General features: G+C 43.8%; 1 protein-coding gene across 1 annotated transcript in view; it reads right to left on the bottom strand.

Moving 5' to 3' along the window:
* The window catches only part of LOC107190653 (amyloid beta A4 precursor protein-binding family B member 2-like), a 164728-nt gene that overhangs the window by 68742 nt on the left and 76405 nt on the right, over nucleotides 1-19581 (bottom strand). The window contains exon 2 of the mRNA XM_015579495.1: nucleotides 13921-14275. Coding sequence (XP_015434981.1) covers nucleotides 13921-14275 — 355 coding nt within the window. The remainder of the gene's footprint in view (nucleotides 1-13920; nucleotides 14276-19581) is intronic.

Raw genomic sequence — 19581 nt, 5'->3', positions numbered from 1 at the left:
TTACCGTGAGCTGCATATCGCGAGACACGTGAAACACAATCAAACACACTCGTAGGCACTGTACATATGTGGGAATACGTAATACTCACTTCAACGACACTCGACGCAACTTGTAGATAGTATCCACACTACAGAAAGTCTAACACACATTCACGTACACTAAACGTACCACGGAATACGTGAAACACTCCCGCTTACGCGACGTATATTGCTGAATACGTGTAACATTGTGTTGTTTTATAATTATACAAGAATTTGTAATTATTACGTATGTGGTACGCAAAAGAATTTATAATTATAGCGTGTGTTATGCATATATAATTGTAGCACAGTTTATAAATGTTTAGGAAATAATTTATAACTTTAAAACAACACAAGTTCGTTGAAATAGATATTTCAAAGAGCGGTAAACACAATTCGATACGATGTTACGGAAGTGTGACCTTTCGAGCTCGGGAATCGACTGACGTGCCTATTGGTTAATGCGCCCTTTTGAAGAGCTCTCGTCGCCTAGTAGGAAAAGGATAACGATATCCTTGTCTACGGGTTCGTGCGACTGATTTTCGCGTGGTTGCGAAACCACCTATAACACTGGGACTGCAAAATCACTCAAATATATGTGACACGTACACCGGAATCAGACTGGATTATCTATATACCGTTACAAAATTTCTGCGTAAAATCAATATCGTAGTATAATTTAAAATAAGATCAACATCCTCTATCAACTAAACGCATATATTGTCGACGATATATTACTCAAAAAACGACTTTTTTCACTGTGCCACTCAGCGTGTTAATTCACAGTACGAAAGTTTAATCACGTTCTATTTATGCTGTTTTCGCGTACCAATCACCGCTCGTAAACCATGTCCATACATTCCGAAACATTCTGTGAAAATATCCCCGGATCAAACCGGTTCGATCACCGTTGAACGGAACGCGATCGAGAAGAATGTCGGCCGATTTGATTGAAGAGCATCGAAACGAGCCAGGGACCGGATTAGTCCGCGCCGACAAACGACGAAACGGCAGTGGAGGGGGTTTAGAGAAAAGGACCCGTGACCGAGTTCAATTTTATCGCAGTTGAGCGGGACCAGGCATCAATGTCCCCTGCAGAGGAATCATCCAATTACGTGAATGGCATATAATCGATAACCTGCCCAATAAAATTTCAATTCCGCGTGACGCTTGTGAAACTTTTATCGGCGATGGATTGGGAGGTTCGATGGCGAGACCGTGGTTGCAAATGCAGCCACGATCTATCGATGCATCCGTTGCATTATTTAAACGGTTCGACATTAACGTTGCGCGCCCAAGCTCAACTCCAACTACGCGGCCAGCCATGAGTACCCCATCCGCGGCTATACACGAACAATGTGTGTCGTTTACCTACGGCTACACTTTGCACCCGTTCTCGTGCACGCTCCCTCTCTCTTGACCCTTCTATTTCCGGGTTAATGTGGGTCACGCGTGTTTGCGTTAACAAAGTTTCCTCCCAGCGAGCTAGACCGCCGCGATTCGCGAATTACTTCTACGTCTGACTATTTACTGACCGCCACCACTGCAGGGAGAGAGAGAAAGAGAGATCGTTGGAGAATATTAAATGGAAACGCCCGGGGAGTCCTTTGACGAGAAGGAAACGCTTGGTTGGTAAACGTCTGCTCGTGATCGCGTTAATCTCTATGGCTTTGAAAGGAATTACGTTTCTTTGAGCGGTGAAATATAAGTCTGGGATGAATGGATAGGTAGAATAATACGCGTGAACCGAGCTGGGATGCACCGTTCGGGTTCAGGATGCTGTTATCCGGATGGGAAATTAATATCGTTGAGATGTTTGATGTGATTTTGAATGAGATGCACGGGCTTTGGAAGTGAAATGAAAATTCATCGTTATGTAGGATAATCTGTAAAAGCAGTCATTAGTGGAGATGGTCAAAATTTAGGATAGCGTCTAAGTGAGGTCTAATTGAAAGTATAGAGTCATGTTAGGTGCTTCACCCTAGTGGGAATACTGTGAAAATATGACTGAAGAAAAAACCTTATTTTAAACTCCATATCATGAAGCAAACATACACCGAAGTGTTACATTTTAAAAATCTTCAATAGATTTGGTAATAAGTCCTGAAATAAATGTGCTAGTTTATATTCAGACCACCTATATAAACAGGAAATCCACGCTTCGTGACGTTGATAGTTCTACTTATACTAAAAAGGAAAAATCAGAATGTCGCAAAATGATACAGACGACTTGGACTATTTTCGTAAGTACCAGCATTAATAATTACTGGAAATAGACCACACTGAACTGCAAATAGCTATTCTCTCACGTCACCTGTACAGGTGTCTCCTTATAATCATTTATCTTCAGAGTTCAACGAACACATGTGATTCAGCTGCCTAATAATACCGTTCGGTCAATAACATTCTCAACATCACGGACCAGTATACAGGGTGTCGTGGAACTGGTCGTACAACTGGGTAGGAGGGTGATTCTACGTAAAAAAATAAGTTAAAAATATACAATAAAGTCTTTTCATTTAAGACTTCGTTTTCAAGAAAATCGAGTTTGAAAATTAATCTGAAACCCGTGTATTTGTCATGGTAGTAAGTAAAAACGGAGTTCAATGAACACACACGCTAGCTAAGTCCTATTCCGTTGCAAGCATATCCAGCCGATTTTCTCGAAAACGAAGTCTCAAATAAAAAAAAATTGTATTCTATATTTTCGACTTATTTTTCTAGCTAGAACCGCCCCTTACTCGATTGTACCACCCGTTTCACGACACCCCGTATATCCTCGCGATCTTTCTCTCTATTCTCGATCGTGACACCTCAGACGGAGAAATGGTAATTCAATGAATACGATAATAGAATTATTCCCGGATATCAATTGAAAATCTTTGACGAGGGTGTTCGACCGGGTTTATTTCGGTCCTCCTGCTTGTGTCCCGTTCTTTATTCAGGCCGTATCGTCGTTGACGCGCGATCGACGATAATGTCGCGCGACGAAATTCTTTCGGGGGGGTTGATCGCAGGGAGAGAGAAATAAAGAACGCGAGGAACACGGTGTGGGGGACGCGTCGCGAGCAACGGCGTAAAGGGATTACAGGAACGCGAGAACGCCTGGCAGCCTATCATAAATTTCCAAGTCGTATACGTCGGCTCGACGGAACGTGACAGGCTTGAAGATACAGTGACGAGCGTATGGAACCCTCCCCCGCGTTACGCACTGCGTCGAGCCCCGATTGGATTTTATTTCAAGGTCTGGGATATTTTACGACGACGCTGAATGGTGGATGATAGACAGTAATAGCCAAGGGGTTAATGAATCTTATTTTTCTTGACGGTTCTTGGTAACCCTTTAACGACGACCGTCGTCAATACACGATGAGGAAGAAACTTTTTCTGTATAGTTAACAAATAGTGAAAATGATGGTAGTCAAAGAGACAATGATTTGAATAATGTTGATAGTGATGATGCAGCTATTTATTATTTACGAATTAATAATCGGAAATTAACGACCTAAATCCTGATTTATTCTGAAGAGAACATTGATCGATTCTTAAGAATCTTAAAAATGCTAGAGTATCTTACGCTCCTGACAAAAAACAAACATTACGAAGAGTTGTTTTCGTCATGAGTCCTTCAATTACATACAACGAAAGAAAATTCTACGGACAACAGAATAAGATACACTCCCTCAAATAATTCTATATTGCCTGTAATTATTTCATTCGAGACACTCCTTACTCACACAAACCCACAAAACGTCACCGAGCTACCGCTTCGAATAGCTTCAAACTAACGAGAACCGATAGGCGTCGTTCGCTCGTGTGTAGAACACACCGAACGAGCCAATTCTACGGCGAATATCGCCTCTCGCCCCTTCCAAAGAGCTCGCCTAATATCCCATTAACACGCGAATCGTGTACTGGAATTCCAGATAACAGCGTCCCGACAAATAGTCAGTCGCCCCCTCTTTACCGGAGATCGACGAGCGGGAACACCCCTGTCCCTCGACGTCGTACACACTAAAACTGTTAGCCCGTCGGTTTGACAACCCCGATGGCGGTCGGTAACGTCTGTCGGGGCCTCTAGCCGAGGAAGACAAGCAGTTTCCATCGGTCCTTTTCCATCTTGTTCGACGAAACGGCGACCCGACGAAACCGTGTGTCGTGTCAGACACTGCAGGGACCCTCTTCGACGATCCTGACACTGGTTGCGGTCTCTCTCGCTCTGTCTCCTCGAGGGGTGGCGAGAAACCAAGGAAGCTGAAGGAGAGTGTTTCGAGTGGGGGGGGGGTGGGTTCGAGGGAATGAGCTGCAACCAACCCCCCTGGGTTGAAGAGCTGCCTCTAAAGAAAAGCTGCCCCTAACAAAGGCGCCTTATTTCACGCCCAATGTATCCCGCCTCAGACACGATCGTTAAGATACCTATCCTAGCGAGGTGCGAGTTCCGCAGCCCTTGTCCGCTACAACCCCCCCCCCCATCCGACACCCTACTTCGTTTTTTTTTCTTTCGCCCGTCACGGAACCCTCGAAAACGTTTCGTTCCTCTTTCTCGGGTTCGAGTGCTCCGCAGGGTGCTATCGGGGGTTAGGTGACGTAAAACGGTCCGCGAGATTCGGCCCGTGAATCGCCCTGAAAGAAACTTTCTTTGCCCTCTTTATACATTATTTTTTATTAACTACAGAGAGGATAGAGGGGGGGGGCTGTTTCGGAAGAACACGATATGAAATATAACGCGGATAATATCGGATCGCTCGGAGGCTTTTAATATCCCAGGGACGCATTGTCGACGGTGATGCTATGGATTGAGAGGGGCATAAAGGGCGGGGGTCGAAACGGGGGTAGGTGTAAGAGAGAGTGAACTCGATCGAGGAAACTTATAGCAACGTTTTCTCTCTTCCGGCCGGGCCGATATTATACAAGATGACCCGCAATTCGCACCCACCCCATCGAATAGAGGGGATGTCCTCGTTCCTTATGGGTTTATACTTCCTGAATGGGCCTGGCCCGTGGTGGGAGAGCGGGTAGGAGGGCGATGGACTTTATCGGAATACCTGGGACATGCCTGTTACGAGGCGTCGCTTTGTGCCACGGCCCTCGATTATGCGCGTGTTCAACGGTCGGAGCGGTGCGTCTGTCGTTGAAAAGCGCGCTCGTCCTGGCCCTGGTATCGCGGCCCGTACACGCCGCTGCACAATAACGACGCGATAATAAAAATGAAAAGCCGTTCCCGCGACGCCCGGGTGATCCTCGTTTCCGCGCTACCAGCGACTGTTATCTCGTCGAGAGGCGCGATTGGAACGACGAATATGTGCACTCGGAAAAATCTTTCGGAGCTTGATACGTCATCAAAGATTATCCTTTTATAGTCGCGAAATTAAATTTCGTACGTGATACGCACTACTAGCGAAAAGTTTCTGAACACTCCTATTTATATCTAGTCTGTGAAAGTTTATGCAAATTTGCAATTTTAAATACTAATATTTAAAAATTAAAGTTGGACAGAATTTCAAGTTCTGTAGTAGAAGCTTTATTGCGTTAGCAGTAACAGATAAATTATAGTAACTTTATTAAAAGAAGTTTAGATTTACCATTTCTATATTCACTTACATTTTCTTCTCTTATGAAGACCACAAAATTAATATCAACTGTTGGAGTTCAATATTTAAAATGCTTGTGGAGAAGGTTATCTTTAATACAAACACCTAATCTTTCTAGAACTCTTATTATTTCTTACATCGACCTTGAACGTCATCCAAAGCGCAATCCGTCGAACGTAGGACCATTCCAAAGCGAGGGAAATCGTCGAGTAGAAGGGGCCTAATGATAACGAGCTCCCTGGCACGGAACTCCTCAATGCCGAAGAGAAGAAGGGGCTGGTAATAAAAATTCAATTGCAGCTGCTAGAATGTCTTATATCGGTGGCCACTCGAAAGTAATCGGGTCCATTTGTGGGGAGCCCTCTCCAAGACAGAAGGCGGCTACGCGATGAGATGATTGGTCGAAAAAACGAGAGCAGAATGAGGTATAATAACGGCGAATTGCTGTAAGTGAATACGAACCACGGGGCTGACGGTTTCCTGAAGGGAAGACGAGACTTCAACCCCGATGGAGATTGATGCGGATTGCATTAATCTACTTCTGCCTGGCCTGTGCTCACCACCGTTCGCGCGGTTCGCCCGTGCAGCTTTTCGCTGGACGAAGAATAATGCGGATATATTAAGCCCCGTCCATCCCTCCTTCGTTCCTTCCTTCGCTTTCCCGAAAATATACACGATGGAGCACGTAACTGGAACCACTTCGATGTTATCGAAAACGAAAGTATCGCAGTGGTTCCACGTATGCCACTTCGAATAATTGAAGTCAAATTATCTCATAAACTCATGGACTTTTTATACGAACTTTTTTGTTCAGAATTACAAGCTGGATCGAGTAACGTAACAGAAAATATATGATTCCATTTAAAAAAACAAACTTGACCTTCGCATGTCCTCTACGCATCCTCCTAAAAAAAACTAATCACGTCAAATTATGCTTCCCTCGAAACCATATAACTATTATCTAAACGATTTTTTACTAAAATCATTAATTATGCAGTATCGAAATAGTTCCAGTTACGTGCTCCACTCAATATGATCCACGACCAGGACAGGGTAACCAGGTGACCCTGTTCTCGTCCCTCCCCCCGTGTTATCGACTCCAGTTTCCGTTTGGTTGGAAATGTTCACTTTCCGACGATTCGTCAGCCGCGGAACGCGATTTCCAACGGTTTCGTGTGTACCTTCTGGCACGAATTTACCGACTCATCTTTTCCGTTTCTATCACCAGGAAAAAGACAGCTCGTTAAAGAGATCGAGGACAGATGCCAAAGACGAGCGACCGTTAATTGATACCATACCCTTCAAGCTGGAACTCCGATTCGTACTTCGGATCGTTTGAGCCTGCCGTTCTCCTTTCGCCATCGAGAAGGAGGGAAGACAGCCTTTCGAGTCCAGCTTCATTCGAATTCTCATCCTTTGAATTCCTGCCTTTGCTCCGGCGTCAAAGAGCAGCAGAAACATCCTGCTTTCTACCCATCACCTCCTGATCGATCGTCTACTGTCGCCCGATTCAACGACGGCGTAACCAGCTCGCCCTCAGGTACCTAACGTCACCCATCCCTCGAGCTTCCGTTGCCCCGTCAAAGCGGAACAAGGTTAAGGATTGTAGGCGGAGATTCGACAGAAGTATGAGAGATAGAGCGAAGTACGAGCGAAGTACGAGCGAAGTTTGTCGCAAGTTTAGATTGAGTTCAATCTCCGAGCCACGCGATCGTTGCTCCCTCGTTTCCAGCCGTGACCTCCCTCGAGCCCCTTCCGCACTGGCTTATCGTCTAATATCCAACAGAGGAGAGGGGAAGAAGGAGCTGGAACGAAATATCGGGGCATTCCGTGCCCAGACAGGACTTCGTGTTCACCCCCTCCCCTGCTTTTCACCGTTGTCCCTTTTTTTTCGCACCGCCTGACAAAGTGGCCGATCCTCGAAATTGAACCTGACTGCTCGCTCTGATACATTTTTGCCGGAGGACGGTACCAGATTCCGTTGCAATCGCAATGACAAACTTGTGTTGGAAACTTGTGCGACTTTGCGATTGGATGGTCTGCGAGCGAGCCGAATGCCTTTCGATCTGTTACCCTGTCTTGGGATTTCCTGCAGCTTGACTGTGGATGTTTGGAGAATTTTGTGACAGCTTTGAAAATCGTTTTAACGCTAGAACTACCAATGATGCACGTATATCTATTTCTGTTGAATTGATAAATAATGCAAACTACTGAAAATATGTAAATTTATAAATTAATTAATTTCTGCACTTTCGTGTTGCAGTAGCATTTTAGTCATCGTTATAAGAACGTACTAACTAGTCATTTTGACTGCCTAGTATTAAAAATAATAGTAAATCTCGGTTTGGACGGGTCTCTCCCCCCCCCCCTTCTTATTTACGTACGACAATGGAAAGTACAAAACAACATTATACACTTGAATTAAAAGAGGACAATTATCATAGACACTTCTATCTATTACTATCCGACAAGTCATCCTTCGTAATTCAAACATTTCGAGCGTATCGAAGAAATCTCGATTTCTATTCCGGATCAACTTCATCCTCCTGTCGCATTAGAATAGACGCCTGAATTTCCAATTGTCCCTTCTATCAGCTGCTCAAACAGAGCCATTTAGATCCTCAACAGATCCCTCTGCGCCGAGTTTCTCCAGCAGCTGCTGTAATGCAGTTTCGAAACGAAGTTATCCAACAAGCTTCCCGGAAAAAGATTTCACGGCGTTGAAACGTGAGTTGCCGCAGCCGGTCCCTGAATAATCAGGTGCATTATTAGATCATCGATTTTCCGTAGAGGCAGGGGGAAGATGAACGGTGACGCAGAAGCTATCTCGGAAGCATGAAATTACTCGGGCACGTCAAGTGCCTAACAACGTAACGTTGCGTGCGTTCCAGGCGCATCAGCGCAAACGAAGTTAACGTTGCTGCGGCGCGATAAAAGCGGCCGACCCCCCCGCAGACCCATGGAAATTCACTTTTCCGACCTGGCTCGCCCGACAGAAATTCGATCAGTCGCGACGGATTGTCGTCCGTTGATGGCTTCGTTACCTTACTTTGGCCACGGGGAAATGCGGATCGAAATAACGGGCACGGTGGGAGAAATGCCTACGGTTTCGCGTCATAATGACGCGTTCAGACCATCCTGGAGCGCGGCAAAGCTTGAAACTTTGCTCCTTGTTTGGATCGTGCGGTCGACGGGATTCGAAGAGACATTAATTGCGAACTGAAGCACGTTGCGAACGACTCTGTGAGTGTTGCGAACGCGTTCCGTGATTCTCGTTGTCGTTTAAGAACTACGGTTTATGGTCGATTAAACTTTTGCACGACGTTCAAATCTCGTCGAATTCAATTCAATGTAACATTTATTTAAACTGTTTGGAAAATGTATAGTAATAAGAAAATTGTATGCCTTAAAGTATCATGGGTAAGGTAACAAAGGTGGTGAAAAGTATGTGACCTATGTGAACGTTACAATTTATTCGAAGTACTAATACTCGGGAATCATGTCGCTTTAAAAATAACTGAAACAGTCACTAAGTTATACTAGATTATCTAAACAATCGAGTCCAGAAATTGAAATATACAGACACCAGATACGTCTCCATCCCTCTTATTAATCAACGTTTAATTCAAAATAGGCAGATCTGGAAGCAAATCCATATAACGCTTCACAGACATAATACAGTTAAAGACGAACAATCATAATGAAATTGATAGTCATTTTCCATCATCCAGTAACCTTTTCTGACTCGGCCATACATCGCTAAATGTTGCATTCGCCTGACTCTATTTAACCGCCACGATAATAGTATATTAATACACCAAATCGATAAAATGACGGATTCTAGAGCGTGCCAGTTATATCAGACAGACCACTTCCCAATTCATCCATCAAACCTCTGCAATCAATACGACCGCGAACCGTATCTATTTACGGTACACTAGAATGCACAAAAGGAATAAAAGAAACACTCGACGACGAAACATCGCTATTTCGTCGATCGGTCCATTCAATTCTTTCACCGGGGATCATTCGACTCGCTAATTGCCGGAGGTTTCTTGGCTCTCCCGGGGGTCTTGGATACCAGCGTTTCATCCATTCTATTTCCAGAGACTGCGGGCATTTAACCAGCCAAGGAACAGTGGACTGAATTTAGGCAGGTCCAAAGGGACGGGTGCCCAGGAAACAGAAATGAAAGGAGGGTAATGAAGGGTGAGAGTACGATGGGGTTGAAAAACGAGGAAGTAGAGGAAGAAGAAGAAGAAGAAGAAGAAGCAGCCACCTTTCAGGGGTTGAGGTGTGTGCAGGTCTCCGCCAGACGCCAGGCGTTTCCTTAATTGCATTTTTATGCTCGTCCGGATTTCCGGCCCCCCGAGGAAAAAAGACGAAGCTAAAAGGGCACCAGTGGGGAGGGAGGCGGGTAAGAGAAAGATGGGACGGACGAAATGGAACGGCGAGAAGAGAGGAGTTTATTATCCAGCTGGAAGAGGTTCACGGTTCCACGGGTGTCCATTAAGGTATCTCGATTCAACGCGGGCCGAATGAGACGTGCGATCGACGGCTTCTGCAGCGTATCTACGATTTTCTTCCGTCTCGTTAAACCCACCTTGCCTCGGACAATTATCCGCGGGACATGAATGAATGGATCCACCGGACGGTGCTCAAACGAACCGGAGTTACCTGTCCCGTCTGCTTAAGTCTTGGGATACCAGAGGGCAGTTAAACTTCTGAATTTTTTTAGGGGATATACTAGGTGCTTAAGTCGGTAACCATAATACCGGTGGAACTTTTAATCAAGAAACTTTTTTGTATGGTATAAGCTAACCGGTCAGAAGTTTATTCTACATGTAAAAATAAGTTAAAAATCTAGAAAGTTTTTTCGTATGATATTTTGTTTTTGAAATAATCGAGTTTCAGAATACGTCTAATATGTATGTATTTGTGCTGACTGTAAGTAGAAATTGAATATAATGAAACGAAGCATTAGACGAATCAATTTTATTATATATATCACGACTTACTTTTTCGTGTAGAATAACCTCCTGTTCTGGTCCACCATGTATGTAAAATATTTTTTTCACTGAACTATTAGAAATAGCTTGAATTCCGAGGCTACCTATTCGTGGGCCATTATCTATACTAGTGCCGCGTCATCTTACGAGATTTTACATGTGGTTACGGAAACTTTTTATTGATTAGATCAAAGGAATAATTTATGGGTTTAATTTCGTGGTTTTCGGACAATGTCATATTTCCATAAAAAATGAAGAACGATTTGTAATAAAGAAATAGGTGCAATAAATAAACGTAGCTTAAACGTTTTGTAATAGAAATAATTTTTAATGGTATTTGAACCTGCATAATAATTTTTCTATACCTTACTGTTTGTAATTCAAGAGTTGCAACGTAGTAAAATTAAGATTCAGTAGAAAACGAGACGTGTAAATGCGAGCTGATGTCTAACGCAACATTAATGACAGTGGTATCTGTCAAATGAATTAAAAACCAATTATAAACTCACGTGCCTACATTATGCATTGCTAAGTTTCACATGTGACGATGAAGATGAGGTTAGAAGTCATTTTCCACGAAACACACAATACCCAATCAGTGGGTTTTACCAATATTCACCCACGTCTCATGCTCAGAATTCCAGTACAGTAAGAAAAAGTAAAAGGATGGTAAAATATGTTCCAAAATAAACCGTCAGAGGATGAAAACACTCTGCTGCGTATCCCTCTGAATCATTCCCGATAAAACAATCCCGAGCGTTTATTAACGGCGAATAACAAGGGAACAGGACAGCGGAAACTAATTACAGGAGTCTCGCGTAATCTAATTTCGACATTAACGGAGAGTGGATCGGAGCGACTAACAATCGGCGAGAGCCAATCGTTCGGACCTTCCGAAAATCTCGTTTGCAAGATTAACGAGCTGGGACGAGGAATCCGGTAATTCCAAACATCGACGACAAAAGATCCTCGGGACGATGAAACTCGACGCGTGAACCAGAAATGGAATCCATGGGGTGAGGGGGAATTCCGAGCCGTTGAACAATCGCGACTGGGAGACTCTGTAACTGTCACGAGGAACTTCCAATCGTCTTTCGAAGTTGCCCGTTCCTGTCCGAATGCGTTTGCCCCACCGCCCGGAAATCTTAATTCACTGGGTAATGGGGAACATTGAGCTCGACGTATCGCGTCGATCGGTAACGGATCTTCTTCCTTGTAGACAATAATCTCGTTGTTTTCGATTGTTTATAGCAGTTTGCTTTCGAATCAACAAAATAGGCAGAATTACTTGTTTAGTCCTGGAGACTAAACTAAGGAACAGGTGCATTCGTAGGCAGGAACAATCAATATACAGATGCCTCTCGATTATTGTCTGGCTTTTTCTACACGATTATTGTCCAGGTATTATCACCACCACTGGGGGAGGGACGTGGAACCTGTCAAACTCATACTTTGTTAAAACGGACTTGACAGTATTAATTTACAACATTCCTCGATATCAAATCGACTATACACTCGGAAGTAAGAACTTTAACTTCCCATCCCCCATTATTATATTCAACCTGCGACATCCACTCGTAATCGCCATTTTGTCCAATATTCGGAGAAAGAAAAGGCCCCGATTCTTTTTAAGGCGGCTCGAGTCGTTCGGAAGGGGCTCGATAACAGGTACGAGAGACAAAAGGGGTTCCACGAGAATGTACGAACTGAAAGGAGAATTTCGACCGGCTGGACAAATACTGGATAGTGGGGGGGATAGGGAGCGTGTAACAGCCGGAAATAAGTTCGAACTGGCTTGTAGCATCGGCCATTCGTTCCTTCTGTCCAGGATCCCTCCCCCCGTTTCACGGATCCGGATTTATTGAAATTTTATGCGGTATCTCGATGAGGTCCAACTCGGAAGTTTTATCAATGGCTCTAGGTGGCTGGACCTTATATTACCAGGGAGTAGGGGAGACGGCTGTTCGAATTCGGTTCTCGAAGCCGATTTCTCGTTTATTCCACTTCTCCGCGATTCTAGGAGGGAACCACCACCTCCCTCCTTCGGAATATCTATGTTCTGCTGGGATAAAGGGAATTCAGGGTAGAAGGGCATCGAGAGACCGGCTCATGTTTAAAAGCAAAAGCATAAAAATATCCCGAAGAGAATGGCCGGACGGTTACGGGGACGAATATAAATCGCGGATATTTTCATCTTCGCCTGGCGGATATTAGATCCGACATGCCAGGGTTCGAAAGAGACCCTCCCCCGTATTTTTTTCTCCGCCGAAACTGTTTTTTGGGGACGGGGCGACGATCTATTCTACGACTTCTTCCGCCGTTTCGTGTACTCCGTGCACAGGATGCTTCATGAGACGTGGTTGCCAACCAGGGACACCCTGTGTATTACGTAGATTACAATATTATACAATTTAATTTGTAGTTCAAGTTTTGTATGTTATATTTACTGTCGACAATCGATCCACATTTTATGAAACATCCTGTAGGGAATATAATAGTTTTATCCTTATTAAATCTCCTATTTAAAATGATCCACATAAATACCACGCTAATTACTAATGATATTAAAAAAAATCCGTCATTATTAACGTTTCCAAAGTCACCGTCATCATCGTCGATTCGTAGGACGTAAGTAGAATCAAGGACCTTCATTGGTCACGTTCAGTCAAGGTCGTGTTATCCTTATGCATCTTCCGTTTTACACGACTTACACTTCTTCTATTCCACGCAACGATACCGTTCTACGAAAACATTATACCCACGGAAAGTTCTACTCCAGCAGATAACATCTATTCCCCACAAAATTAATCGTTCCCACGGCGGCTCTTATTCCACACAACCAACTATCGCGATACCGACGATTTGTCAATGTCCCTCGCATAATATTTCACGGTTTCCCATTGGAAAATATGGACGTTACAAGGGCAGAACTTTCCGTGGGTACCTAACAATTCCATTAGGATATCAGGGACACCTTTGCCGGTGCATCGCTATTCCGGACACTATACGGAGCACGTTCTACCGGGGGGGCTAAGAACACAATGTCTCAATCCCGGTAAAACTGGATTCACAGGAAAACCAAGAACCGAACTGTAATCCCTGCGTCGTTCTATTCGCGGTTTCGAATGCATAGAGCGTTCATATATATACGTATATGGTACCAAGAAAGTTTCCCCGGAAAGATTACTCGTCGTGGCACGTCCACGAGGAATCGAACCGCGGTCACGTCGCCTATTTCGCCTGGGTCGGCCGTCGAACGTGATCCGTTTAATGTCGGGACGAAAACGAACGGTACTCACCCTAGGTTATGGTTGTCCGAATTGTCCGGCGCGTCCTCCGTCACCGTGTCCCGGGTGAGGGGACCTTGAGTGACGTCAACCCCCATGCTGCCGGGATCCAGGGTAGCGTATGTTCTGCGTGCCTGCGCCCTCGTTCCACCCCCACCGCCGCCGCCGCCACCGCCGCCGCCGGTCACTTCGCCGCTTCTGTCGCCGCCGCCGCCGGTCACTTCGCCGCCACGGCCACCGCTGCTGACTAACTCCTGATAGAGCTCATCGTACAGGGAGCTGCCGTTCCCGTTGCTGTTCAACGCGTCGTCCAGCCGGGCCGGATCCAAGTGGTAGTTTGGGTTCTCGAACGAGAGCAGACCGTTCTCTGGAAAACGATTCGAGAACAGGAATTAGGATTAGTAGGTCTGTCAGGTAGTTTGGGATGTAGTTCGTGGACAAGATGTAGCGAACACGTAGAATTAACTAGCTGCAACACGGTTTTCAGGAGGCGAGAATTAACCGTTTAGCATACCAGGGGGGGATGATTTATTCTGTGGACTCTTAAAGGACTCCATGATTTTTTTATATCGTTGTGTGTGTATTATCGTATGTTTGTACCATAAGCCATGCAACACCATTAAGAATTCGATTTATTGGAATTAATAATAGAGCGCGTAGGAACATTGCTGGCGAGACAATGACCCGAAACATTGAAGCTATCTGTTTGCACAGTGGAAGCAATAAACTGTACCCAAGTCGTGGACTGGCGTTACGATTGCTCGATGATGATTCAATTGAAAATTAATGGGGATATATGATGCTAAAGCTTGAGAAAAAAATTATATGGACTTTAAATAACTAATCTAACAAATTCGAGAATATACTGAGAAGTTAGTGGATAGGATACCCAGAAGATATCACGCTACAATGCACAATGACGAAGACTGGAGGACGTATTGATATAATGCAATAATTGAAATAATTGCAAGTGATTTTATTCAATTATTTTACTGGTTTGAAAAGTTTCTAGCAGTTATCGATAGGCATCGAAAAAGATGTCTTGGGTTTCTTGAGTGACCCCACCTTGGTATGCTAAGGGTTAACCGGATTATAGTTTGCGCCTTGAATACGCTCACACCTGTGAATGGTAGTTAAGCTTAAGGTTTAGAGCAATCAGAGCAAATTTGTTGTACTGAGAGCGCGATGGGAACTGCATTAAAGTAGCGACGATTCCTATGGTCTTGAATGAGCTTCGAGAACTACCTGGCTTTGAATTTCAATAAGGGGTTGTTACGGCTATTGTAACCAATTTTACAAGTTCGCTATATGTTGTCCATCAAGTGTAGATTCAGTCTGGGTTAGAGCAGTAAAGTGGATAAATTATAAAGGTAAGCAAATTTATATGTACAGTTCCATTTAAAAAAATGGAGATGACCTTAAAGTCTAAGAAAAATTCCACTCTCGAAAGACACATGTCCCACGCAATGTACCATTCGAAATCGTTTAATTTTTCCTAATGAAAATTTGTCTTACTTCTACCGCGTTAACGTTGTGACATGGTCCAGTTGCATAAGACATCCTGTATATAAATTGACGGTACTTGTATTGTTTAAAAAAAAAAAACTGTTGACCGATCGGATCGCGATAGATCGAAAGTCGTAGAAGCAGCAGAATGTAGTTGAAGCGCCTGGTGGACAGAGATACACCGAGATTGTGGATCGTGTTCTACTCACTGATGCTCCTGAACAAGACGACAGTCGCTAGAAGAACGTTGCACAGAAACCGACACAGCGTGTCCATACCGAGCGGACGCAATCGGTCATATTGGTAAAAAAGAAACCAAAACAAAAAAATCGTTCTTCCCGATAATCATGAAACGACGCCAAGAAGCTCCGCGAGCGGTTATCGACAAGCTATCGGGTGTGTATACGCGCTGGGATACACGCTGGTGTGTATGCACACATAGGCATCCGTGGAACCGTGCGTGTCAGTGTGGGTGCTAAGTCGAATCTCCTTGGCCTCCTTTGTCCCTTCCTTCCTTCCTTCCTTCCTTTCTTCTATCCTTGACACTCCTATCCTCCTCACCGTCTACCTATCTCCCTCCTGCTCCCGGGTATTGATTCAACCGCTAGCTTTAAGTCCTCCCCCCTGCCCCTTTCCGTGCTTCGAGAACACGACCGCCTTCTTTCGGTCAAAGGGACGCCTGTGTGTTACAACGCGATTCGTTCTTTCTACCCGAAAAAGTATTTGCGGGGGGTAACGTGCGCGCGTGTTTGTGTTGTCTCGCTTCGATGTGCGCGGATTAAATTCTTTGGGGGCGAAAGCAATATATTCCTTTACGGACCGGTCTCTCTCCAATCGGATACAAGGTTACAATCTGTGGGAAAGTGGGGTTCTCAAATTGTTCGAAAATTTTAATTAAAGACGTATTATTAATCGGAGGAAATTTATCTTTCTATGTACGATCCTTTATTATCGATGCAATTTCGCATTCTATATTTCCACCCCTTTCAAACCTTGCAGGTAACCTCCCCAAATTCTATAGAAGGAAACATTCTTTGTTGCATGTATCTCGAAGTTCAGATTTTCTATTATTTAAAAAACGACTTCTCGCAAACAAATGCAATTAGACAGTAGAAAATCGAGTACTAAAAGAAAATTCTGGAATTCAGTAAATAACACTTTACTCTGAAGATTCGTCGTTTTCACACTGTGACTTTGTAAAGCAAAATGGCAGTTTCATTTTGCAAACTTTTGATATCCCTACGTATTACACTTAATAAAAAATTATTCGAGAATCGTGTTGACTTTCTATTAGAACCGCAGTGAGAAGAAAATTAAAAGGATCGTTAGGGCGGGTCAATCGATTAAAAATCTATCATTTTTACAGATACGAATCTCCGTTCACACTGTTCACGAGGTCCTCGGGAGCACAATGGTGTCATTCATGGCAGGGTCAATTAAACCCATCGAAATAGTCGGAATGAAACTTTTCCCCCGTGTCCCTTTGACGTGTCACCTCTTTCGGCTAATTCGACGTTTGTTACGACCCTCGCCACTTTTACCGTCCATCGACCGTCGTGATTCGAGTCATATTCCCGTGACGAACAAGAGGGTAATCGGCTTTCCCTCTGTTCCTGTCCGACACTGACGGATCGAGAATTCATTCATCGAGGGTCTCGTGACTAACAACGCTGGAATTCACGCGATCAAACTTCCTATTTCGCGATGCTCACTTACAGCGGACTAGAGGCACGAAAAGTTCCCCCGTTGAATTTTCTTCCAACGACACCGAGCTCATAATTAGCCTGAAATTCGACGAAACTTCGACGACGAGTCTGAAGGAAGTGCCGAGGGATGAATCACCGATAGGGGAGGCCAAGGGCGAGAAATTGGCCCGCAGCGGCGTTGTCCAGTTGCGTTATATGCAACCCAACAGTGGATAAAGTTTGGACCCGGTTTTCGGGGATGGTCGGTCGTGTTCCCTCGAATGCATCTCGTTATTTCGTTCGAAAGAAGCCCGAAGAGACAAGCGTAAGTTCGAAGTTCCAGACACGGTGGGAAGAGTCGGAAGTTCGGCGAAGAGTTTTGTTCCGCTGATGCTGGCAGCTGGTGGAAAAGTTGCGTGGAAAGAAGAGGCTCTTGGAACTGTTCGAAACAGTGGAACGATCGTCAATAATCGATTAACCGGATGTTTCCTTGAGGGTCTAATTATTCGAGTGAAACGACAGCGGGGTAGGTGAAGAGTGGTTATCGTAGGTATCGAGAGACTCTTTGTTGAATCTGAGAAACGGGTATATTGTAGGTATTCTTGTTTGTTTTTGTGAATGTAATTATTCAAAGTGAAAACGGTGGGATAATTGAAGAGTCGTGAATCTGCAAGGTCTGTTTTCTCTTTGGTATGAGTAACAATGATGTGGATGTTGCAAAGCCTAGAAGGTACAGAATACAGATTTTGTAGTTGGATACGGAACTACGGAGGAAGTTTAACGGAGATACAGTTAACCCAGAAACGTAATTTTTCCATTACTCGAGTTTTAAAGCTTCTGTAACTTAATCACGTACAACTGCAGGGCCAATCAGACACAATCGGCGTTTTCCGTGCACGTTTCTTGGCTGCAGTTCAAGCAAGCACACATTTCAGAAAAGAAACTATTGTTATCTTTTGTTATGTAATTGGACTCGGTGGAAAATGAAACGACTGTAGTCGACGTGAAAAAAGATGTGAAAAAAGTTGTAAAAAGTTACGGAACTGCAGCCCACGAAAAGTACAACTTTCTACTGTGTTTCTACCCTTAATTAAAAAGGGGTTGCTTGCATTCAATCTACCAGTTTGTCTAACACTACTATACAACATCTTATTTCTACGCCTACGTAGATTATTTATAATTAGACTGCGAATTGTATGCATTTATCGTAAATGTGAATATGCAAAACGCAATACAGTAATTTCCATAAAATTACACAGTCTATTTATAACTAATTAAGATAATCTTACGTTAATATGTGATTTATATTGTATCGAGGAACTGGGAACGTTTGGCCGACAAAAATGCCCGAAAGATTTCGTTAATTCAGTAGGGAGGTCGAGGGATGACTCAGCTCGAGGGTAGGGCGCCTCTGTGTGCGACAAATTGGCTGGCGACGACGTCTTGCCGCATGCTCGTTATAGGTATGACCGACTGGAGTGCAGTTGCATGTAGGGAGCGCAGCCAGACAGTAGAAGGAGGAAACTAAACGGAGGGCTTTACACTTTTAGCTTGTCTTTCGTGTTAGTTCCGGTGGATAAGGCAAAGAAAAACGAGTATATAAGACAGGGTACGTTGCTGAACTCATACTAATAGGGGGCTCAGGGAAATGATGAAGACTTTCAAGGCTCCTTCTAGTCTTTCCCATCTGTTAAATTGCTGCGTTTCAGTTTCAATTCTGCGATTAAGTAGCTATCTGCAATTCACAATCTTTCGCTTATTAGAACAGTGTTTATAATAAAAATTAAAATGAATCCTCAATTACAGGGTATCATGATAAGAAATTACTAATACCACTTGGAACTTGAGTATTATTTCCAGATAGTTAATAATCTCATATAAGGTGTTTACAGACTGGTGGAATAACCCGACAGGAGGTGATTCTATATACAAAAATAAGTCGAAAATATAGAATAAAATTTTTCATACGATGCTTCGTTTTTGATAGATTTGAATTTTAACACCTACTGGATACGCCTGCAATTGAATAGAACCTAGTCATCGCGTCTGTTCATTACATTCCCATTCTACTTACTGAAGTGTTCAACTTGAAATTTAATTATTCTGGAAACAGAGCAATATACAAACAAATTTTAGTCTTCATTTTCGACTTATTTTTTCATATAGAATCACATCCCTCCAGGTTGTACCACTAGCTCAGAAACACCCTATATGTATACTCCAGGTGACATTCACTTAAAGTGAGTATACCAATTCAACATTTCTCTTCAATAGCAATCAAATTACTCTCCAATTATATAATTTTTCGTCTCAGAAATCTACGTACATACAGTCCCCTTTAAGATCCGCATTGCAGAGTACGGGGGTATTAAAAAAACCCAGCTGGAGTAAATGCAACCCTTTTTTTTACGGTGCAGCGAATTAAGTCGCGGGGCTGAATCAGCGAATTCCGCGAGCAGACGCCGCCCCGCGGCCTTTCCGC

The sequence above is a fragment of the Dufourea novaeangliae genome, unplaced genomic scaffold, assembly GCF_001272555.1.
Source record: "Dufourea novaeangliae isolate 0120121106 unplaced genomic scaffold, ASM127255v1 scaffold170, whole genome shotgun sequence".
In the NCBI taxonomy this organism is placed as follows: Eukaryota; Metazoa; Arthropoda; class Insecta; order Hymenoptera; family Halictidae; genus Dufourea; species Dufourea novaeangliae.
Note: the sequence above shows the minus strand (reverse complement) of the source record. Positions and strands in the feature narration are given on the sequence as shown.